This window comes from Lithobates pipiens, unplaced genomic scaffold (genome assembly GCF_037356315.1).
Source record: "Lithobates pipiens isolate NorthernLeopardFrog02 unplaced genomic scaffold, aLitPip1_a1.2 Scaffold_19, whole genome shotgun sequence".
Lineage (NCBI taxonomy): Eukaryota > Metazoa > Chordata > Amphibia > Anura > Ranidae > Lithobates > Lithobates pipiens.
Window position 1 is genome coordinate 12,848,361 of NW_027507764.1, and position 23,933 is coordinate 12,872,293.

Sequence of the window (23,933 nt, forward strand, 5' to 3'; positions counted from 1 at the left end):
AGATTGGAGGGAAGAACACGACTTACTCATTTACATAGGGTGGGGTGCCGGAATCTTTAAAGGGGCTCCCAGATTCCGATAAGCCCCCCTCCCCCAGGAGCCCCCGCAGACAACCACCAGGCAAGGGTTGTCTGGAAGAGGCCCTTGTCCTCATCAACATGAGGGCAAGGTGCTTTGAGGTGGGGGGCGCTCCCTGCCCCAAAGCACCAACCCCCCATGTTGAGGGCATGTGGCTTGGTATGGGCCAGGAGAGGGGGGTGCTCACTCGCCCCCCCCTTTCCTGACCTACCGGGCTGCGTGCTCAGATAAGGGTCTGGTATGGATCTTGGGGGGACCCAACGCAATTTTTTTGGTGTGGGGGTTCCCCTTAAGATCCATATCAGACCGAATGGTCTGGTATCGTCCTGGGGGGGCCTCACGCAATTTTTTTGTATTGTTTTCTTTGCTGGAGAGAATTGGATCATGTTCTGCTGGGGTTTTTCGCCTTCCTCTATACAGTGGGTATAGGATTGTGTATATACTGTAATGCCCTGTACACACGGTCGGACATTCCAACCACAAAATCCATCAGATTTTTTTCCGATGGATTTTGGCCGAATCTTGTGTTGCATACACACGTTCGGACAAAGTTGTCGGAAAATCTGATCGTTTGGAATGAGGTGACGTTCGTTACGTACGACGGGACTACAAAGAGGGCAGTAGCCAATAGCTTTTGTCTCGTAATTTATTGTGAGCATGCGTGGCACTTTGTCCGTCGTAATTCTCTACACACAGATCGGATTTTGTTGTTGGAAAATTTTAGACCCAGCTCTCAAACTTTTTCCGTCGGAAAGTCCGATAGAGCCCACGCACGATCGGATTTTCCGACAACATAATCCAATCGGACCTTTTCCGTCTGAATTTCTGACCGTGTGTACAGGGCATTAGATTGTTTGATTTTTTTTTTTCCTTTTATTGGTTGAACTAGACAGACTTGTGTATTTTTTCAACAAGACTAACTATATAACTTTTGTAACAAAGTGGACATATATGTTGTTTTATACGATTCATATAGATACAACAGTGCAACACATTTCTAGTATACTTAGGAAACCCAATCGCTACAATCTTCAGAGCAACGAAAACAGTTTAACTCCTTTGTACAAATGTTACAAAGAAACAAAAAATTGTCACGCTACATTGACTGCAGTTTGCTATCATTGGGAGTGACTATACGTACACATGGTAGATGAATTGCCAATTATTTGTCATCTATACAAAAAGCAGTGTTTGTGTTAGAGAGGCCAGGATGGAATACACAGTGTAGTTTTCATGGTGACAGTTGTAGCAAACACATGAAGATGTATATATTAGAGCACAAAGCCTTGGGGTTGTCACAAGTCTCCTACAGCTCACAATGGCAACATATGCAAGTATCCTCCTCCTGGCCGCTCTCTGCATAGGGACAGGTAAGGAGCCATTGAATTCTTGTAACCAGCAATTTAGGTGGAGATCAGTGGTGGCTGGCGTATTTTTGGGTGGCAAATAATGCAAACCCCCCTGTGGGTCGGTTGGTGATCGGTGGACCCCCCGCAGTTACCCCATCTATGGTGCTGGCAGCCACTGCCACACATTCTGCCCCCCCGGTGATTGCAGTTGAAGAAGAAGCAGCTGAGGCCCCAGCTGACCTCTCCACCGACGCCCCGTACTGCACACCTCGAGCTATACACCTCCCCTGGAGCTTTCAGGAAGGTGACCCCAGCCTCCAGGGAGTCCTTGGTACAGATGATATAGTTGGGGTTGCCACCTTTTCTTCAAGTCAAACCCGAACACTTTAGCGCCGCATGCCAATTTATTTTAAGGGGGAACGCTGTGGACCCTGGTCTAAAGAAGAACTCTGATGCAAGGGGGTTTCTGCTCACCAAAGCTCCCACTTACTTTAGAGTTCCCAGCATTTCACCTTAAATCAGGGTTCCCAAAGCCCCCCTTACACCAGAGTCCCCCTTATCTTAACTCACTCAGAGGCAAGAGAGAGAACAGAGGAAGGGGGATCAGACGTTGGAAGGGAGGACAGGGGATCAGACGTTGGAAGGGAGGAAGGGGGATCAGACGTTGGAAGGGAGGAAGGGGGATCAGACGTTGGAAGGGAGGAAGGGGGATCAGACGTTGGAAGGGAGGAAGGGGGATCAGACGTTGGAATGGAGGAAGGGGGATCAGACGTTGGAAGGGAGGAAGGGGGATCAGACGTTGGAAGGGAGGAAGGGGGAATCAGACGTTAGAAGGGAGGAAGGGGGATCAGACGTTGGAAGGGAGGAAGGGGGATCAGACGTTGGAAGGGAGGATGGGGGGATCAGATGTTGGAAGGGAGGAAGGGGGATCAGACGTTGGAAGGGAGGAAGGGGGATCAGACATTGGAAGGGAGGAAGGGGGATCAGACGTTGGAAGGGAGGAAGAGGGATCAGACGTTGGAAGGGAGGAAGGGGGATCAGACGTTGGAAGGGAGGAAGGGGGGATCAGATGTTAGAAGGGAGGAAGGGGGATCAGACGTTGGAAGGGAGGAAGGGGGATCAGACATTGGAAGGGAGGACGGGGGGATCAGACGTTGGAAGGGAGGACGGGGGGATCAGATGTTGGAAGGGAGGAAGGGGGGATCAGACGTTGGAAGGGAGGAAGAGGGATCAGACGTTGGAAGGGAGGAAGGGGGGATCAGATGTTGGAAGGGAAGAAGGGGGATCAGATGTTGGAAAGGAAGAAGGGGGATCAGACATTGGAAGGGAGGAAGGGGGTATCAGACATTGGAAGGGAGGAAGGGGGTATCCGACATTGGAAGGGAGGAAAGGGGAATCAGACATTGGATGGTACGCTCACTCACCCAATGATGGAGGCTCAAGCACTGACACCTTTCATCCACATCTGCCGGCTCCTGAGCTCCAAATTTCCAACCCACGCATCCCTCTCCTGAGCACAGAATTCCGGGGACTGGAGTGTGAGTGGCTAGGGGTGAGCTGATGGCTTGGCCCCCTGTTTCGTGTCTGTCGATGGTTCCGCCCCCTGTTTGGCGGGAGACAAACATTCATATCTAGAAGCAGTATCCCTATGTGCGTTGGGACGTTGATTGTTTTTCTGGCAAGTCAATGGCTGGTAGAAATGGTGATTGACAAAGGATTTACAGCAAGGAACATTTTTGGGGATTTTTTTTTTTTCTAAAGAATTTGGTTAAGTTTTCTTCATTTCGAGGTAACAATTTTTTTGTGAATGAGTAGGGGTACCATGCATCCCTTACGTTCACATGGTGTGGCAGTAATGGGGGGGCCCTTATTATTAAAGGGGGTTACTAGATTCTGATGAGCCCCCCACACGTAGACCCTCAATTACCAGCAGGGTCATCAACATGGGGAAAAGGTGCTTCCCCATGTTGAGGGAATGTGGCCTGGGATGATTGGGGGGGGGGGGTGCATGCTCACCCTTTCCCCTTCTTTCCTGGCCAGCCAGGTGGCATACAAGCAAAACTATGGCACACCTATTAAGTATGTAGGTATAGGACACCCTATTCCTTTATATTGGCTTTTGAAATTTACAAATGTAGCAATTTAGATATCGGATGAAAGGTTTAGTGCTGGGAAACACTTTTTGAAAGGTAAAAAGCGCATTTTATATTCAACTATATAGATCAGATCAAAATGAGGGACAAATTGAGGAGGAAAGAGGGACAGAGGGACATTGCTCCAAATCAGGGACAATCCCTCCAAAGCAGGCACAGTTGGGAGCTAGGCTATAGGCAAAACATTTTGGAAAGAGTAAGGGAGGGTTATAAACCCAGTAAGGTTTATTTTGCCATCTTTGTCTCATTTCCTTGGGGACCCCATTCATTTTCTTTGTTTTGCGTAAAGTACTCCCTTAAAATCCGTATCAGACTCAAAGGGGGAGATTTATTGAATCTGGAGCATGCAGAATCTAATGCAGCTGTGCAAGGTAGCCAATCAGTTTCTTTAAAAAAAAAAAAGAAGCTGATTGATTATTATGCAAAACTGCACCAGATTCTGTGTGCACCAGTTTTAGTAAATATTACCCAAAGTGTCTAGTATGGATTTTTTTTTTCATTCTTGCTGTAAGATGTGCTACAACAAAAGAGACATTTACAAAAAGAAAAATTTTTTTTTTTTTTTTTAAATCTAAAAAGCACACAGACCCCCTTAAAAGTCCCTTCTTTAACCACTTGCCTACCGGACACTTTTATCCCCTTCCTGCCCAGGCCAATTTTCAGCTTTCAGCTCTGTGAACACTTTGAATGACAATTGCGCGGCCATGCAACACTTTACTCAAATGAACATTTTATCTTTTTTTTTTTTTTTGTGCGCAAATAGAGATTTCTTTTGGTGGTATTTGATCAAATTTTCTTTTTCGTTTTTTGCTAAAAAATAAATATAAAAAAAATGAAAAAAAAGGACAGAAATTTTGAAAAAAAAAAAAAAGTTTCTTAGTTTCGGTTCTGAAAATGTTGTAAATAAGTAATTTTTCTCCTTCACTGATGCGCACGGATGAGTAAGGATGAGCCTAACACCCACCAGTTCGGTTCGCCCCAGAACATGCAAACAGGCAAAAAGATTGTTCGAACGCACAAACACCGTTAAAGTCTATGGGACACGACCATGAAAAATCAAAAGTGCTAATTTTAAAGGCTTATATGCATGATATTGTCATAAAAAAGTGTTTGGGGACCCGGGTCCTGCCCCAGGGGACAAGGATCAATGCAAATTTTTATTTTTATTTTTAAACTGAAATTTTTTCGGGAGCAGTGATTTTAATAATGTTTAACCACTTAAGCCGCGGACCATTTTGTTGGCTTAAGACCAGACCACTTTTTGAGATTCAGCACTGTGTCGATTTAACTGACAATTGCGCGGTCGTGCGACGTGGCTCCCAAACAAAATTTATGTTCTTTTTTTCCCACAAATAGAGCTTTCTTTTGGTGGTATTTGATCACCTCTGCGGTTCTTATTTTTTGTGCTATAAACAAAAATAGAGCGACAATTTTGAAAAAAAAGGCAATTATTTTTTACTTTTTGTTATAATAAATATCACCCAAAAATATTTAAAAAACATTTTTTCCCTCAGTTTAGGCCGATACGTATTCTTCTACATATTTTTGGTAAAAAAAAAAAAAATCACAATAAACGATTATTTATTGGTTTGCGCAAAAGTTATAGCGTTTACAAAATAGGGGATAGTTTTATGGCATTTTTATTAATAATTTTTTTTTTTTACTAGTAATGGCGGCGATCAGCGATTTTTATTGTGACTGCGACATTATGGCAGACACATCAGACATTTTTGACACATTTTTGGGACCATTGTCATTTATACAGCAATCACTGCTATATAAATGCAGTGATTCCTGTGTAAATGACACTGGCAGTGAAGGGGTTAACCAGTGGGTGGCAGTGTAGGGGTTAAGTGTTCCTAGGGGTGTGTTACTAACTGTTGGGGGCTGAGTTTTCTTTTAGTGAACACTGATCTCTGCTCCAATCACATGGAGCAGAGATCAGCGTCACTTGTTGCTAGGCAGAACTGGGAGATGCTGTTTACAACGGCATCTCCTAGTTCAGCAGCCCCGTGAGACGATCACGGGTATGCCCGCGGCTATAGAGTCCGCAGGACCTGCGCCTGGTCTCACGGGGGTCCCCAACCGTCACACGAGCCTGCTGCCGGCGGCGCACTCACGATGGCAGGGCGGCAAATTTAAAGGGACGTACAGGTACGCCCATTTGCCTGCCCGTGCCATTCTGCCGACGTACATCAGCGTGCGCCGGTCGGGAAGTGGTTAAAGTGAAACAATAAAAATGAAATATCCCTTTAAATATTGTGCCTGGGTGGTGTCTATAGTATCCTGTAAATTGGCGCAGTTTTCCCATGTTTAGAACAGTAACACAGCAAACTTACATTTCTAAAGGAAAAAAGTAATTTAAAACTGATTGGGGCTGTAATGAATTGTCGGGTCTCGGCAATATAGATGAAACTCATTGAAAAAAAAAGGATGAGTCCCCCTCCCAGTCTATTTCCAGGCTCTTTGGGTCTGGTACGAATATTAACCGCTTAAGGACCGCCTCACGCCGATGTACGTCAGCAGAATGGCACGGCTGGGCACAAGCACGTACAGGTACGTTGCCCTTTAAGTGCCCAGCTCTGTGACCGTATCCGCCGGTGTCCCGCGATCGGGTCACAGAACTGAAGAACGAGGAGAGGTAAGTGTAAACAAACCTCTCCCCGTGCTTCCTACTGAGGCTGTCACTGATCATCTGTTCCCTGTTATAGGGAAAGACGATCAGTGACGTCAGACGCCAAGCCACGCCCCCCTAACGGTTAAAAAATACACACACGTCACACTTAACCCCTACACTGCCCCCTAGTGGTTAACCCCTTCACTGCCAGTGACATTTTTACACTAATCAGTGCATTTTTAATTGCACTGATTGCTGTATTAATGGCAATGGTCCCAAAAATGTGTCAAAATTGTCCGACGTGTCCGCCATAATGTTGCAGTCACAATAAAAATCGCTGATCGCCGCCATTACTAGTAAAGAAAAAATTATTAATAAAAATGCCATAAAACTATCCCCTATTTTGTAGACGCTATAACTTTTGCGCAAACCAATCAATAAACTCTTATTGTGATTTTTTTTTTATCAAAAATATGTAGAAGAATACGTATCGGCCTAAACTGAGGGAAAATTTTTTTTTTATATATATATTTTTGGGGGATATTTATTATAGCAAAATGTAAAAAATAATATTTTTTTTTCAAAATTGTTGCTCTTTTTTTGTTTATAGCGCAAAAAATAAAAACCGCAGAAGTGATCAAATGCCACCAAAAGAAAGCTCTATTTGTGGGAAAAAAAGGACGCTAATTTTGTTTTAGAGCCACGTCGCACGACCGCGCAATTGTCAGTTAAAGCGACGCAGTGCCGAATCGCAAAAAGGGGCTTGGTCCTTTAGCTGGAAAATGGTCCGGGGCTTAAGTGGTTAAGGGGAGACCCCCGAACTAAAAGTTTAAAAAATTGCGTGGGGGTCCCCCCAAAATCCATACCAGGCCCTTCAGGTCTGGTATGGAAATTAAGGGGAAGCCTGCGCCATATTAAAAAAAAAAATGGCGTAGCGGTCCCCCCCAAAATGCATACCAGACACTTATGTTAGCAATGCAACATGGCAGGGCGCAGGAAAAGAGGAGGGGGCTGAGAGAGAACCCCCCTCGACTGTACCAGGCCACATGCCCTCAACATGGGGAGGGTGGGAAAATATCATTTCGCTATAGTATTGTTCTAAACATGGGAAAACTGCACCACTTCACAGGCATACTATAGACATCCCCCCCCCCCCCCCCCCAGTATGATAATTAAAGGAATATTTCACTTTAAGCATCATTAAAATCACTGCTCCCGAAAAAAATTCAGTTTTTAAAACTTGTTTTGGCATTGATACATGCCCCCTGGGGCAGGACCCAGGTCCCCAAACACTTTGTATGACAATTACTTGCATATTAGCCTTTAAAATTAGAACTTTTGATTTTTGCTGTTCTTGTCCCATAGACTTTAACAGGTTGTTATTGTTCGGTGCTCGCCAAACGTCCGAATAACCAAAGTGTGGCCCAAACTTATGCTTGGGCCAAACCGTTCACCGATCCCTACTGATGAGGTGTCACTGACGGGGACTGATGAGGGGGTACTGCCGATGAGGCAGTAATATGCAGCACTGATGGGCACTGAAGGGCGGCACTGATGGGCGGCATTTATGGGCAATGATAGGTGGCATGGATAGGCGGCACTGATGTGCACTGATGAGCAGGAACCGATGGGCACTGAAAGACAGCACTAACTTCATCACTGATGGGCACAGAATAGCCTCACTGATGGGCACAAATTGGCGACACTGTTGGGGCTGCACTGACAACCAGTGCCCTGATTATCTGTACATGTCTTCCCTGTGAGGAGATGCCGCTGATCGACTCTCCTCTCACTCTGTCAGTGTGAGGCGAGGAGAGACGATTACCGGCACTTCCATGTTTACATGTGATGAGCTGTGATTGGACAGAGCTGATCACATGGATAAAGAGCTGCGTCATCGGCTCTTTGCTGAGATGGGGGTTGTGCCATGCTCCAGGGACACATCGAGCCCACAATCGCCGAGCTGCGCGCCTCCCCCCGCAAGTGTGTGATGTGTAATTTTATTTAAAAAGCATCGTCTCCCATTGATTTCAGGGCAGTTCAGCTCCTCGCTTATTCTGGCAAAACTTATTTCGCTGTCATTCAAATTTAGCTCAGCTTCTTCAGCAAAATTAGAAAAAGAGAAATGGTAATAAAAAGGTGGAGTAATGCTTTAAGTTGTTCTCTTTCAGCCTGGTCCCTGCAATGTTACACCTGCACCGCTGCGACCAGCAACAGCAACTGCCAGACAGCGACTAACTGCTCATCCACAGACATCTACTGCCAGACGATTGTAGGAAGTGTTTCAGCCTGTAAGTTTTTCTCAATCACATCACTACAAAGTCTAAGAGCGCAAATCAGTCATAAAGTATGACCAGTGGGTGTATACAGAGGAATGATAGCGGGTGTATACAGAGGAATGATAGCGGGTGTATACAGAGGAATGATAGCGGGTGTATATAGAGGAATGATAGTGGGTGTATACAGAGGAATGATAGAGGGTGTATACAGAGGAATGATAGAGGGTGTATACAGAGGAATGATAGCGGGTGTATACGGAGGAATGATAGCGGGTGTATACGGAGGAATGATAGCGGGTGTATACAGAGGAATGATAGCGGGTGTATACAGAGGAATGATAGCGGGTGTGTACAGAGGAATGATAGCGGGTGTATACAGAGGAATGATAGAGGGTGTATACAGAGGAATGATAGCGGGTGTATACAGAGGAATGATAGAGGGTGTATACGGAGGAATGATAGCGGGTGTATACAGAGGAATGATAGCGGGTGTATACAGAGGAATGATAGCGGGTGTGTACAGAGGAATGATAGCGGGTGTATACAGAGGAATGATAGAGGGTGTATACAGAGGAATGATAGCGGGTGTATACAGAGGAATGATAGCGGGTGTATACAGAGAAATGATAGCGGGTGTATACAGAGGAATGATAGCGGGTGTATACAGAGGAATGATAGCGGGTGTATATAGAGGAATGATAGCGGGTGTATACGGAGGAATGATAGCGGGTGTATACGGAGGAATGATAGCGGGTGTATACGGAGGAATGATAGCGGGTGTATACGGAGGAATGATAGCGGGTGTATACAGAGGAATGATAGCGGGTGTATACAGAGGAATGATAGCGGGTGTATATAGAGGAACGATAGCGGGTGTATACAGAGGAATGATAGCGGGTGTATATAGAGGAACGATAGCGCGTGTATACAGTGGAATGATAGCGGGTGTATACAGAGGAATGATAGCGGGTGTATACAGAGGAATGATAGCGGGTGAATACAGAGGAATGATAGCGGGTGTATACAGAGGAATGATAGCGGGTGTATACAGAGCAATGATAGCGGGTGTATACAGAGGAATGATAGCGGGTGTATACAGAGGAATGATAGAGGGTGTATACAGAGGAATGATAGCGGGTGTATACAGAGGAATGATAGCGGGTGTATACAGAGAAATGATAGCGGGTGTATACGGAGGAATGATAGCGGGTGTATACGGAGGAATGATAGCGGGTGTATATAGAGGAATGATAGCGGGTGTATACGGAGGAATGATAGCGGGTGTATACGGAGGAATGATAGCGGGTGTATACGGAGGAATGATAGCGGGTGTATACGGAGGAATGATAGCGGGTGTATACAGAGGAATGATAGCGGGTGTATACAGAGGAATGATAGCGGGTGTATATAGAGGAACGATAGCGGGTGTATACAGAGGAATGATAGCGGGTGTATATAGAGGAACGATAGCGCGTGTATACAGTGGAATGATAGCGGGTGTATACAGAGGAATGATAGCGGGTGTATACAGAGGAATGATAGCGGGTGAATACAGAGGAATGATAGCGGGTGTATACAGAGGAATGATAGCGGGTGTATACAGAGCAATGATAGCGGGTGTATACAGAGGAATGATAGCGGGTGTATACAGAGCAATGATAGCGGATGTATACAGAGGAATGATAGTGGGTGTATACAGAGGAATGATAGCGGGTGTATACAGAGGTATGATAGCGGGTGTATACAGAGAAATGATAGCGGGCGTATACAGAGGAATGATAGCGGGCGTATACAGAGGAATGATAGCCGGTGTATACAGAGGAATTATAGCGGGCGTATACAAAGGAATGATAGCGGGTGTATACAGAGAAATAATAGCGGGTGTATACAGAGAAATAATAGCGGGTGTATACAGAGAAATAATAGCGGGTGTATACAGAGAAATGATAGCAGGCGTATACAGAGGAATGATAGCGGGCGTATACAAAGGAATGATAGCGGGCGTATACAGAGGAATGATAGCGGTTGTATATAGAGGAATGATAGCGGGCGAATACAGAGGAATGATAGCGGGTGTATACAGAGGAATGATAGCGGGTGTATACAAAGGAATGATAGCGGGTGTATACAGAGGAATGATAGCGGGCGTATACAGAGGAATGATAGCGACGTATACAGAGGAATGATAGCAGGTGTATACAGAGGAATGATAGCAGGTGTATACAGAGGAATGATAGCGGGTGTATACAGAGGAATGATAGCGGGTGTATACAGAGGAATGATAGCGGTTGTATATAGAGGAATGATAGCGGGCGAATACAGAGGAATGATAGCGGGTGTATACAGAGGAATGATAGCGGGTGTATACAAAGGAATGATAGCGGGTGTATACAGAGGAATGATAGCGGGCGTATACAGAGGAATGATAGCGACGTATACAGAGGAATGATAGCGGTGTATATTGAGGAATGATAGCAGGTGTATACAGAGGAATGATAGCGGGTGTATACAGAGGAATGATAGCGGGTGTATACAGAGGAATGATAGCGGGTGTATGCAGAGGAATGATAGCGGATGTATACAGAGGAATGATAGCGGGTGTATACAGAGGAATGATAGCGGGTGTATACAGAGGAATGATAGCGGGTGTATACAGAGGAATGATAGCGGGTGTATACAGAGGTATGATAGCGGGTGTATACAGAGAAATGATAGCGGGCGTATACAGAGGAATGAAAGCGGGCGTATACAGAGGAATGATAGCGGGCGTATACAGAGGAATGATAGCGGGCGTATACAGAGGAATGATAGCGGATGTATACAGAGGAATGATAGCGGATGTATACAGAGGAATGATAGCAGGCGCATACAGAGGAATGATAGCGGGCGTATACAGAGGAATAATAGCGGTGTTTACAGAGGAATGATAGCAGATGTATACAGAGGAATGATTGCGGGCGTATACAGAGGAATGATAGCGGGCGTATACAGAGGAATGATAGCGGGCGTATACAGAGGAATGATAGCGGGCGTATACAGAGGTATGATAGCGGGTGTATACAGAGGAATGGTAGCGGGTGTATACAGAGAAATGATAGCGGGCGTATACAGAGGAATGATAGCGGGCGTATACAAAGGAATGATAGCGGGTGTATACGAAGGAATGATAGCAGGTGTATACAGAGGAATGATAGTGGGTGTATACAGAGGAATGATAGCGGGTGTATACGGAGGAATGATAGTGGGCGTATACAAAGGAATGATAGCGGGTGTATACGGAGGAATGATAGCGGGTGTATACAGAGGAATGATAGTGGGTGTATACAAAGGAATGATAGCGGGTGTATACAGAGGAATGATAGCGGGCGTATACAGAGGAATGATAGCGGGTGTATACAGAGGAATGATAGCGGGTTGATACAGAGGAATGATAGAGGGTGTATACAGAGGAATGATAGCGGGTGTATATAGAGGAATGATAGCGGGTGTATACAGAGGAATGATAGCGGATGTATACAAAGGAATGATAGCGGGTGTATATAGAGGAATGATAGCGGATGTATACAGAGGAATGATAGCGGGTGTATACAGAGGAATGGTAGCGGGTGTATACAGAGAAATGATAGCGGGCGTATACAGAGGAATGATAGCGGGCGTATACAAAGGAATGATAGCGGGTGTATACGAAGGAATGATAGCGGGTGTATACAGAGGAATGATAGCGGGTGTATACGGAGGAATGATAGTGGGCGTATACCAAGGAATGATAGCGGGTGTATACGGAGGAATGATAGCGGGTGTATACAGAGGAATGATAGTGGGTGTATACAAAGGAATGATAGCGGGTGTATACAGAGGAATGATAGCGGGCGTATACAGAGGAATGATAGCGGGTGTATACAGAGGAATGATAGCGGGTTGATACAGAGGAATGATAGAGGGTGTATACAGAGGAATGATAGCGGGTGTATATAGAGGAATGATAGCGGGTGTATACAGAGGAATGATAGCGGATGTATACAGAGGAATGACAGCGGGTGTATATAGAGGAATGAAAGCGGATGTATACAGAGGAATGATAGCGGGTGTATACAGAGGAATGATAGCGGGTGTATATAGAGGAATGATAGCGGGTGTATATAGAGGAATGATAGCGGGTGTATGTAGAGGAATGATAGCGGGTGTATACAGAGGAATGATAGCAGGTGTATACAGAGGAATGATAGCGGGTGTGTACAGAGGAATGATAGTGGGTGTATAAAGAGGAATTATAGCGGGTGTATACGGAGGAATGATAGTGGGTGTATACAAAGGAATGATAGCGGGTGTATACAGAGGAATGATAGCGGGTGTATACAGAGGAATGATAGCGGGTGTATACAGAGGAATGATAGTGGGTGTATACAAAGGAATGATAGCGGGTGTATACAGAGGAATGGTAGCGGGTGTATACAGAGAAATGATAGCGGGCGTATACAGAGGAATGATAGCGGGTGTATACAGAGGAATGATAGCGGGTGTATACAGAGGAATGATAGAGGGTGTATACAGAGGAATGATAGCGGGTGTATACGGAGGAATGATAGCGGTTTGATACAGAGGAATGATAGAGGGCACATACAGAGGAATGATAGCGGGTGTATATAGAAGAATGATAGCGGGTGTATACAGAGGTATGATAGCGGGTGTATATAGAGGAATGATAGCGGATGTATACAGAGGAATGACAGTGGGCACATACAGAGGAATGATAGCGGGCGTATACAGAGGAATGATAGCGGGTGTATACAGAGGAATGATAGCGGGTGTATACAGAGGAATGATAGTGGGTGTATACAAAGGAATGATAGTGGGTGTATACAGAGGAATGACAGTGGGTGTATACAGAGGAATGGTAGCGGGTGTATACAGAGGAATGATAGAGGGTGTATACAGAGGAATGATAGCGGGTGTATACAGAGGAATGATAGCGGGTGTATACAGAGGAATGATAGTGGGTGTATACAAAGGAATGATAGCGGGTGTATACAGAGGAATGATAGTGGGTGTATACAGAGGAATGATAGCGGGTGTATACAGAGGAATGACAGTGGGTGTATACAGAGGAATGGTAGCAGGCATATACAGAGGAATGATAGCGGGCGTATACAAAGGAATGATAGCGGGTGTATACGAAGGAATGATAGCGGGTGTATACAGAGGAATGATAGTGGGTGTATACAGAGGAATGATAGCGGGTGTATACGGAGGAATGATAGTGGGCGTATACAAAGGAATGATAGCGGGTGTATACGGAGGAATGATAGCGGGTGTATACAGAGGAATGATAGTGGGTGTATACAAAGGAATGATAGCGGGTGTATACAGAGGAATGATAGCGGGCGTATACAGAGGAATGATAGCGGGTGTATACAGAGGAATGATAGCGGGTTGATACAGAGGAATGATAGCGGGTGTATACGGAGGAATGATAGTGGGCGTATACAAAGGAATGATAGCGGGTGTATACGGAGGAATGATAGCGGGTGTATACAGAGGAATGATAGTGGGTGTATACAAAGGAATGAAGCGGGTGTATATAGAGGAATGATAGCGGGTGTATACAGAGGAATGATAGCGGGTTGATACAGAGGAATGATAGAGGGTGTATACAGAGGAATGATAGCGGGTGTATATAGAGGAATAATAGCGGGTGTATACAGAGGAATGATAGCGGATGTATACAGAGGAATGATAGCGGGTGTATATAGAGGAATGATAGCGGATGTATACAGAGGAATGATAGAGGGTGTATACAGAGGAATGATAGCGGGTGTATATAGAGGAATGATAGCGGGTGTATACAGAGGAATGATAGCGGGTGTATATAGAGGAATGATAGCGGGTGTATATAGAGGAATGATAGCGGGTGTATGTAGAGGAATGATAGCGGGTGTATACAGAGGAATGATAGCAGGTGTATACAGAGCAATGATAGCGGGTGTGTACAGAGGAATGATAGTGGGTGTATAAAGAGGAATTATAGCGGGTGTATACGGAGGAATGATAGTGGGTGTATACAAAGGAATGATAGCGGGTGTATACAGAGGAATGATAGCGGGTGTATACAGAGGAATGATAGCGGGTGTATACAGAGGAATGATAGTGGGTGTATACAAAGGAATGATAGCGGGTGTATACAGAGGAATGGTAGCGGGTGTATACAGAGAAATGATAGCGGGCGTATACAGAGGAATGATAGCGGGTGTATACAGAGGAATGATAGCGGGTGTATACAGAGGAATGATAGAGGGTGTATACAGAGGAATGATAGCGGGTGTATACGGAGGAATGATAGCGGTTTGATACAGAGGAATGATAGAGGGCACATACAGAGGAATGATAGCGGGTGTATATAGAAGAATGATAGCGGGTGTATACAGAGGTATGATAGCGGGTGTATATAGAGGAATGGTAGCGGATGTATACAGAGGAATGACAGTGGGCACATACAGAGGAATGATAGCGGGCGTATACAGAGGAATGATAGCGGGTGTATACAGAGGAATGATAGCGGGTGTATACAGAGGAATGATAGTGGGTGTATACAAAGGAATGATAGTGGGTGTATACAGAGGAATGACAGTGGGTGTATACAGAGGAATGGTAGCGGGTGTATACAGAGGAATGATAGAGGGTGTATACAGAGGAATGATAGCGGGTGTATACAGAGGAATGATAGCGGGTGTATACAGAGGAATGATAGTGGGTGTATACAAAGGAATGATAGCGGGTGTATACAGAGGAATGATAGTGGGTGTATACAGAGGAATGATAGCGGGTGTATACAGAGGAATGACAGTGGGTGTATACAGAGGAATGGTAGCGGGCATATACAGAGGAATGATAGCGGGCGTATACAAAGGAATGATAGCGGGTGTATACGAAGGAATGATAGCGGGTGTATACAGAGGAATGATAGTGGGTGTATACAGAGGAATGATAGCGGGTGTATACGGAGGAATGATAGTGGGCGTATACAAAGGAATGATAGCGGGTGTATACGGAGGAATGATAGCGGGTGTATACAGAGGAATGATAGTGTGTGTATACAAGAGATGATAGCGGGTGTATACAGAGGAATGATAGCGGGCGTATACAGAGGAATGATAGCGGGTGTATACAGTGGAATGATAGCGGGTGTATACGGAGGAATGATAGTGGGCGTATACAAAGGAATGATAGCGGGTGTATACGGAGGAATGATAGCGGGTGTATACAGAGGAATGATAGTGGGTGTATACAAAGGAATGATAGCGGGTGTATATAGAGGAATGATAGCGGGTGTATACAGAGGAATGATAGCGGATGTATACAGAGGAATGATAGCGGGTGTATATAGAGGAATGATAGCGGATGTATACAGAGGAATGATAGCGGGTGTATACAGAGGAATGATAGCGGGTGTATATAGAGGAATGATAGCGGGTTTATATAGAGGAATGATAGCGAGTGTATATAGAGGAATGATAGCGGGTGTATACAGAGGAATGATAGAGGGTGTATACAGAGGAATGATAGCAGGTGTATATAGAGGAATGATAGCGGGTGTATACAGAGGAATGATAGCGGGTGTATACAGAGGAATGATAGCGGGTGTAAACAGGGGAATGGTAGCGGGCGTATACAGAGGAATGATAGCGGGCGTATACAGAGGAATGATAGCGGGTGTATACAGAGGAATGATAGCGGGTTGATACAGAGGAATGATAGATGGTGTATACAGAGTAATGATAGTGGGTGTATACAGAGGAATGATAGCGGGTGTATACAGAGGAATGATAGAGGGTGTATACAGAGGAATGATAGCAGGTGTATATAGAGGAATGATAGCGGGTGTATACAGAGGAATGATAGCGGGTGTATACAGAGGAATGATAGCGGGTGTAAACAGGGGAATGGTAGCGGGCGTATACAGAGGAATGATAGCGGGTGTATACAGAGAAATGATAGCGGGCGTATACAGAGGAATGATAACGGGCGTATACAAAGGAATGATAGCGGGTGTATACGGAGGAATGATAGCGGGTGTATACAGAGGATTGATAGCGGGTGTATACAGAGAAATGATAGCGGGCGTATACAGAGGAATGATAGCGGGTGTATACAGAGAAATGATAGCGGGCGTATACAGAGGAATGATAGCGGGCGTATACAAAGGAATGATAGCGGGTGTATACAGAGAAATGATAGCGGGCGTATACAGAGGAATGATAGCGGGTGTATACAGAGAAATGATAGCGGGCGTATACAGAGGAATGATAACGGGCGTATACAAAGGAATGATAGCGGGTGTATACGGAGGAATGATAGCGGGTGTATACAGAGGATTGATAGCGGGTGTATACGGAGGAATGATAGTGGGTGTATACAAAGGAATGATAACGGGCATATACAGAGGAATGATAGCGGGGGTATATAGAGGAATGATAGCGGGTGTATACAGAGGAATGATAGCGGGTTGATACAGAGGAATGATAACGGATGTATACAGAGGAATGATAGCGGGTGTATACAGAGGAATGATAGCAGGTTTATATAGAGGAATGATAGCGGGTGTATACAGAGGAATGATAGCGGGTGTATACAGAGGAATGATAGCGGGTGTATACAGAGGAATGGTAGCGGGTGTATACAGAGGAATGATAGCGGGTGTATACAGAGGAATGATAGTGGGTGTATACAGAGGAATGATAGCGGGTGTATATAGAGGAATGATAGCAGGTGTATACAGAGGAATGATAGCGGATGTATACAGAGGAATGATAGTGGGTGTATACAGAGGAATGATAGCGGGTGTATATAGAGGAATGATAGCGGGTGTATACAGAGGAATGATAGCGGGTGTATATAGAGGAATGATAGCGGGTGTATATAGAGGAATGATAGCGGGTGTATACAGAGGAATGATAGCGGGTGTATACAGAGGAATGATAGCGGATGTATACAGAGGAATGATAGCGGGTGTATACAGAGGAATGATAGCAGGTGTATATAGAGGAATGATAGCGGGTGTATACAGAGGAATGATAGCGGGTGTATACAGAGGAATGATAGCGGGTGTATACAGAGGAATGGTAGCGGGTGTATACAGAGGAATGATAGCGGGTGTATACAGAGGAATGATAGTGGATGTATACAGAGGAATGATAGCGGGTGTATACAGAGGAATGATAGCGGGTGTATACAGAGGAATGGTAGCGGGTGTATACAGAGAAATGATAGCGGGCGTATACAGAGGAATGATAGCGGATGTATACAGAGGAATGATAGTGGGTGTATACAGAGGAATGATAGCGGGTGTATATAGAGGAATGATAGCGGGTGTATACAGAGGAATGATAGCGGGTGTATATAGAGGAATGATAGCGGTGTATATAGAGGAATGATAGCGGGTGTATACAGAGGAATGATAGCGGGTGTATACAGAGGAATGATAGCGGGTGTATATAGAGGAATGATAGCGGGTGTATATAGAGGAATGATAGCGGTGTATATAGAGGAATGATAGCGGGTGTATACAGAGGAATGATAGCGGGTGTATACAGAGGAATGATAGAGGGTGTATACAGAGGAATGATAGCGGGTGTATACAGAGGAATGATAGCGGGTGTATACAGAGGAATGATAGCGGGTGTATACAGAGGAATGATAGAGGGTGTATACAGAGGAATGATAGCGGGTGTATACAGAGGAATGATAGCGGACGTATACAGAGGAATGATAGCGGACGTATACAGAGGAATGATAGCGGATGTATACAGAGGAATGACAGTGGGCACATACAGAGGAATGATAGCGGGTGTATACAGAGAAATGATAGCGGGCGTATACAGAGGAATGATAGCGGGTGTATATAGAAGAATGATAGCGGGTGTATATAGAGGAATGATAGCGGGTGTATATAGAGGAATGATAGCGGGTGTATACAGAGGAATGGTAGCGGGTGTATACAGAGGAATGATAGCGGATGTATACAGAGGAATGATAGCGGGTGTATACAGAGGAATGATAGCGGGTGTATACAGAGGAATGATAGCGGGTGTATACAGAGGAATGATAGCGGATGTATACAGAGGAATGATAGTGGGTGTATACAGAGGAATGATAGCGGGTGTATATAGAGGAATGATAGCAGGTGTATACAGAGGAATGATAGCGGATGTATACAGAGGAATGATAGTGGGTGTATACAGAGGAATGATAGCGGGTGTATATAGAGGAATGATAGCGGGTGTATACAGAGGAATGATAGCGGGTGTATATAGAGGAATGATAGCGGGTGTATATAGAGGAATGATAGCGGGTGTATACAGAGGAATGATAGCGGGTGTATACAGAGGAATGATAGCGGATGTATACAGAGGAATGATAGCGGGTGTATACAGAGGAATGATAGCAGGTGTATATAGAGGAATGATAGCGGGTGTATACAGAGGAATGATAGCGGGTGTATACAGAGGAATGATAGCGGGTGTATACAGAGGAATGTTAGCGGGTGTATACAGAGTAATGATAGCGGGTGTATACAGAGGAATGATAGTGGATGTATACAGAGGAATGATAGCGGGTGTATACAGAGGAATGATAGCGGGTGTATACAGAGGAATGATAGCGGATGTATACAGAGGAATGATAGTGGGTGTATACAGAGGAATGATAGCGGGTGTATATAGAGGAATGATAGCGGGTGTATACAGAGGAATGATAGCGGGTGTATATAGAGGAATGATAGCGGTGTATATAGAGGAATGATAGCGGGTGTATACAGAGGAATGATAGCGGGTGTATACAGAGGAATGATAGCGGGTGTATATAGAGGAATGATAGCGGGTGTATATAGAGGAATGATAGCGGTGTATATAGAGGAATGATAGCGGGTGTATACAGAGGAATGATAGCGGGTGTATACAGAGGAATGATAGAGGGTGTATACAGAGGAATGATAGCGGGTGTATATAGAGGAATGATAGCGGGTGTATACATAGGAATGATAGAGGGTGTATACAGAGGAATGATAGCGGGTGTATACAGAGGAATGATAGAGGGTGTATATAGAGGAATGATAGCGGGTGTATATAGAGGAATGATAGCGGGTGTATACAGAGGAATGATAGCGGGTGTATACAGAGGAATGATAGCGGGTGTATACAGAGGAATGATAGAGGGTGTATACAGAGGAATGATAGCGGGTGTATATAGAGGAATGATAGCGGGTGTATACAGAGGAATGATAGCGGTGTATACAGAGGAATGATAGAGGGTGTATACAGAGGAATGATAGCGGGTGTATACAGAGGAATGATAGCGGACGTATACAGAGGAATGATAGCGGACGTATACAGAGGAATGATAGCGGATGTATACAGAGGAATGACAGTGGGCACATACAGAGGAATGATAGTGGGTGTATACAGAGAAATGATAGCGGGCGTATACAGAGGAATGATAGCGGGTGTATATAGAAGAATGATAGCGGGTGTATATAGAGGAATGATAGCGGGTGTATATAGAGGAATGATAGCGGGTGCATATAGAGGAATGATAGCGGGTGTATATAGAGGAATGATAGCGGGTGTATATAGAGGAATGATAGCGGGTGCATACAGAGGAATGATAGTGGGTGTATATAGAGGAATGATAGCGGGTGTATATAGAGGAATGATAGCGGGTGTATATAGAGGAATGATAGCGGGTGCATATAGAGGAATGATAGCGGGTGTATATAGAGGAATGATAGCGGGTGCATATAGAGGAATGATAGCGGGTGTATATAGAGGAATGATAGCGGGTGTATATAGAGGAATGATAGCGGGTGTATATAGAGGAATGATAGCGGGTGTATATAGAGGAATGGGTTCAGGTTTTAGAGGTGAGTGTCACACATCTCCCCAATAATCCTTCTCCCAGTACAGAGAGGGGTGCAGTGATCAGAGCCTTCAGACAGCGGACTATTATCCTTTAAAATTTACAAATGCAGCAATTTAGAAATCGGATGAAAGGTTTAGCACTGAGCACCCCCCCCCCATACCCCCCCTTTTTTTTATTATCTGAGCCGATTGTTCTAGCATCGAGGATGAGCCCAGCAGCTCCAGCCACTGTCTCTGTCCTCATTGGATAGATTGATAGCAGTGGGAGCCATTGGCACGGGACTAGGGGGGGGGGGGAGGGCTGCTGTCTGTGTCAATGGCGCCCGCATGGGTGCCCCCATGGAAAATGGCTCTCCGTGGGGGCACCCGATGAAGAGGAAGAGCCAGGAGTGCCGGCGGGGAACCCCAGAAGAGGAGGACCTGGGGGCTGCTCTGTGCAAAACCCTTACACAGAGCAGGTAAATATATCATTTTTGTTAGTTTTATTTAAAAAAAATAACATTTAAACCTTTACAACCCCTTAAAGTCCCTTTTTTTCAATCACTTCACTACCCAACTATAGTCATATTACATCCGCAGATGGGATCTCCCATCCTGGGCCGGCGTCATATGACGTCCTCAGCTTCCCGGCAGTATAGGGGGTGCGCGCGCGGGCCATGTCTCCGAGGAGCCGATGCGCCGGCCTAGTGGCCGCGATGTCCGCCGGGCACCTGCGATCGCTTGTGACAGAGCAGGACCGTGGATCTGTGTGTGTAAATTCTAAAATTTCGTAAATTCTAAAATTTGTAAATTCGAAATGTGGAAATTCGATTCGATTTTTAAATTTCTGAATGTATGAATTTTTGAATTTCGAATTTTCAAATTTATGAATATTCATAAAAATTCGTTAAACGGGTTTTTTGTTGATTCGGATATTTCCGAATTAACGAATTTGTTGAAATTTGTTAAAGCGGGAGTCCACCGGGAGTATTTTAAAATAATGACACTTACCCGCCCAGCGCGCCCGCGATGTCGGCACCCGAAGCTGATCTCTCGATCGTCTCTCGGGTGCTGCCGCCGCCATCTTGGGTATGGGAATCAGGAAGTGGAGCCTTTCGGCTTCATTTCCCGGTTCCCTACTGCACATGCATAAGTCGCGCGGCGCAATAAGGATGGTCCCCGCTGTCTCTGGAATCCGTGTGTTTCCCAGCAGGCAGCGGGGGGACCTTCGGAAAGGGGCGTAGATTCTGCGGAAAGGGGCGTACCTTCTGCAGAATCTACGCCGGAAGTGGGTGCAGATACCTGTACTGTATAGGTACCTGCACCCCCCGTCCCCCCTGAAAGGTGGCAATTGTGGCGCCGGGGGGGGGGGGGGGGGAGGGTTCCAATGAGCAGAAGGTCCACTTTAGGGTGGAGCTCCGCTTAAAAAAAAAAAACGAATTTGGAACGAAACAAATTGCACAGTTCTACTGGATATGCACCAGTGAGCAGGAGACAGGAGGCGGCTGAGACCGTTAGCAGACAGCAGCGGAGCAGGAGTGCCGGATAAACACCAGTGGAATATCTGCAGAGGCTTGCAGCAGGCAGTCCAGCGGCAAAGGGGACACGGATGCAGAGCCAGACTAACCGGATCATACACAGGCAGACGGATTGGGTGCAGATGCATAATGTCAGGGTGCAGGCCGAGTCTGTAACAGATCAGTGGAGGAAGCAGCAAAGGGAAGAGGCAGAAGTATGGTCAGAGGCAAGCCGGGGTCAATGCAGGAAGAAGTCAGGAGCAGTCAAGCAAGCCGGGTCTATACATTAGTCAGATGCAGGTTTACAGATTGCAGGTAAGCACAGGAACTCTGTAGACAAGACAGCACTGAAGCATAGCACAAGGCTCAGTTTAAACCGCCCGCTTGGCGCCAATGCGAGCAACAGATGAGCGTGCGCTAGTAACAGATGAGCACGTGCACAATTTCTATTAGCAAGAACAGGAACAGGAATTAGCCGGTACACAGGACGCTGTCTAATAGGAACATCCTGTCTGCTGTAATGTCCTTCCATTTGACTTTACAACCGCTTTAACATTAGGTGGGTGGTCATCATTTTACGGCTCATCGGTGTACAAACTTAGTTCCAGGCTTCATTCAGGAAGGATATTATATTGAGAGTTTACGACTGTTCCATGTGTTCTCTCTCTAGTTGGAGTTTCTGCAACCTCAATAACCAAATCCTGCGTAGTAAGCTGCACGGCAACCAGTGGAAGTGCCTTGGGGGTGGCGTCGGCCTCCACAACCTGCTGCAACACCGACCTGTGCAACATCAGCGGGGCCATCAGCATCAAGTCCAGCTATTCCGTCATTGTCCTGGTGGTGGGAACCCTTGTGATGCTCATCAGCGGCTCCTTTCTGTGATATATGATATGAGAGAGCAGATTGACCAGCCGGCATCAATACATTTGTTGTAATGAGAAGCCTGGATTTGTATGCCCGTTTCTTGCCCGTTTCTTGCCTGTTTCTTGCCTGTTTCTTGCAGTGGAGAGCAGACATCTCCATATGGCTCCTGTGTGGCCTTACATGGTGCCTTATTCACAAATACCAATAATGTCATTTCTTCTTCCATTGTACTTTTATGTATCATCTGATTTTTTATTTATTTTTTGACATCCAAATAAAAGCATTATATTTCTTTTCACAATAAATTGATTTTAATTGAAAGCAAAAAGAACACAAAGGTGTAGATGTCAGGGTTGGACACAACAACTCAATGTTGTCAAAATAAAATTCCTTGAAATCTTTTGCAAAAGATGATGGATTAGCATATAAAAAACAATGCAATAGACCTTGTAGATGACATACACTATATTGTCAAAAGTATTGGGACACCTGCCTTTACTCACACATGAACTTTAATGGCATCCCAGTCTTAGTCCGTAGGGTTCAATATTGAGTTGGCCCATCCTTAGCAGCTATAACAGCCAGGGCCGGTGCTACCACTAGGCAAACTAGGCAGCTGCCTAGGGCACCCGGCCACTGGTGTTCCCACACTCTCCTATCTGCAGCAAGCAACCAAGTCTCAGCATCAGCAGGCAACGGCCACTCCGTTCGCACATAGTGTCAGAGGCGCAGCGACGGCGGAGGTCTGTGTCTGTGTACCGACTCCCGAATGAATGGAAACAAGAAAATATTCATTGATAGGCTACATTTGATGGGCACTAGTAGGCTACATTTGATGTCCACTGGTGAGGCTACATTTGATGGGCACTAGTAGGCTACATTTGATGGGCACTGGTGAGGCTACATTGATGGGCGCCAGTGAGGTTACATTTGATGGGCGCTGGTGAGGCTACATTGATGGGCGCTGGTGAGGTTACATTTGATGGGCGCTGGTGAGGCTACATTGATGGGCACTGGTGAGGTTACATTTGATGAGTGCTGGTGAGGCTGCATTGATGGGCGCTGGTGAGGTTACATTTGATGGGCGCTGGTGAGGTTACATTTAATGGGCACTGGTGAGGCCGCATTGATGAGCGCTGGTGAGCTTACATTTGATGAGCATTGGTGAGGCACTGGTGAGGCTGCATT

General features: G+C 45.5%; 1 protein-coding gene across 1 annotated transcript; it reads left to right on the forward strand.

Moving 5' to 3' along the window:
• Positions 1-1,314: 1,314 nt before the first annotated feature.
• LOC143995818 (lymphocyte antigen 6E-like) lies at positions 1,315-23,050 on the forward strand. The gene is made up of 3 exons (XM_077490531.1): positions 1,315-1,448; positions 8,369-8,488; positions 22,552-23,050. The coding sequence occupies exons 1-3, from the start codon at positions 1,397-1,399 to the stop codon at positions 22,761-22,763; spliced, it is 384 nt and encodes a 127-aa protein (XP_077346657.1). The 5' UTR covers positions 1,315-1,396; the 3' UTR covers positions 22,764-23,050.
• Positions 23,051-23,933: the final 883 nt, after the last annotated feature.

Bases quoted from the DNA above. Each gene is read 5' to 3' on its own strand.
- LOC143995818 (XM_077490531.1), top strand. From the start codon at position 1,397: ATGGCAACATATGCAAGTATCCTCCTCCTGGCCGCTCTCTGCATAGGG. The intron at 1,449-8,368 runs GTAAGGAGCCAT...GTTCTCTTTCAG, and splicing joins CGCTCTCTGCATAGGGACAG to CCTGGTCCCTGCAATGTTAC. The intron at 8,489-22,551 runs GTAAGTTTTTCT...TTCTCTCTCTAG, and splicing joins TGTAGGAAGTGTTTCAGCCT to TTGGAGTTTCTGCAACCTCA.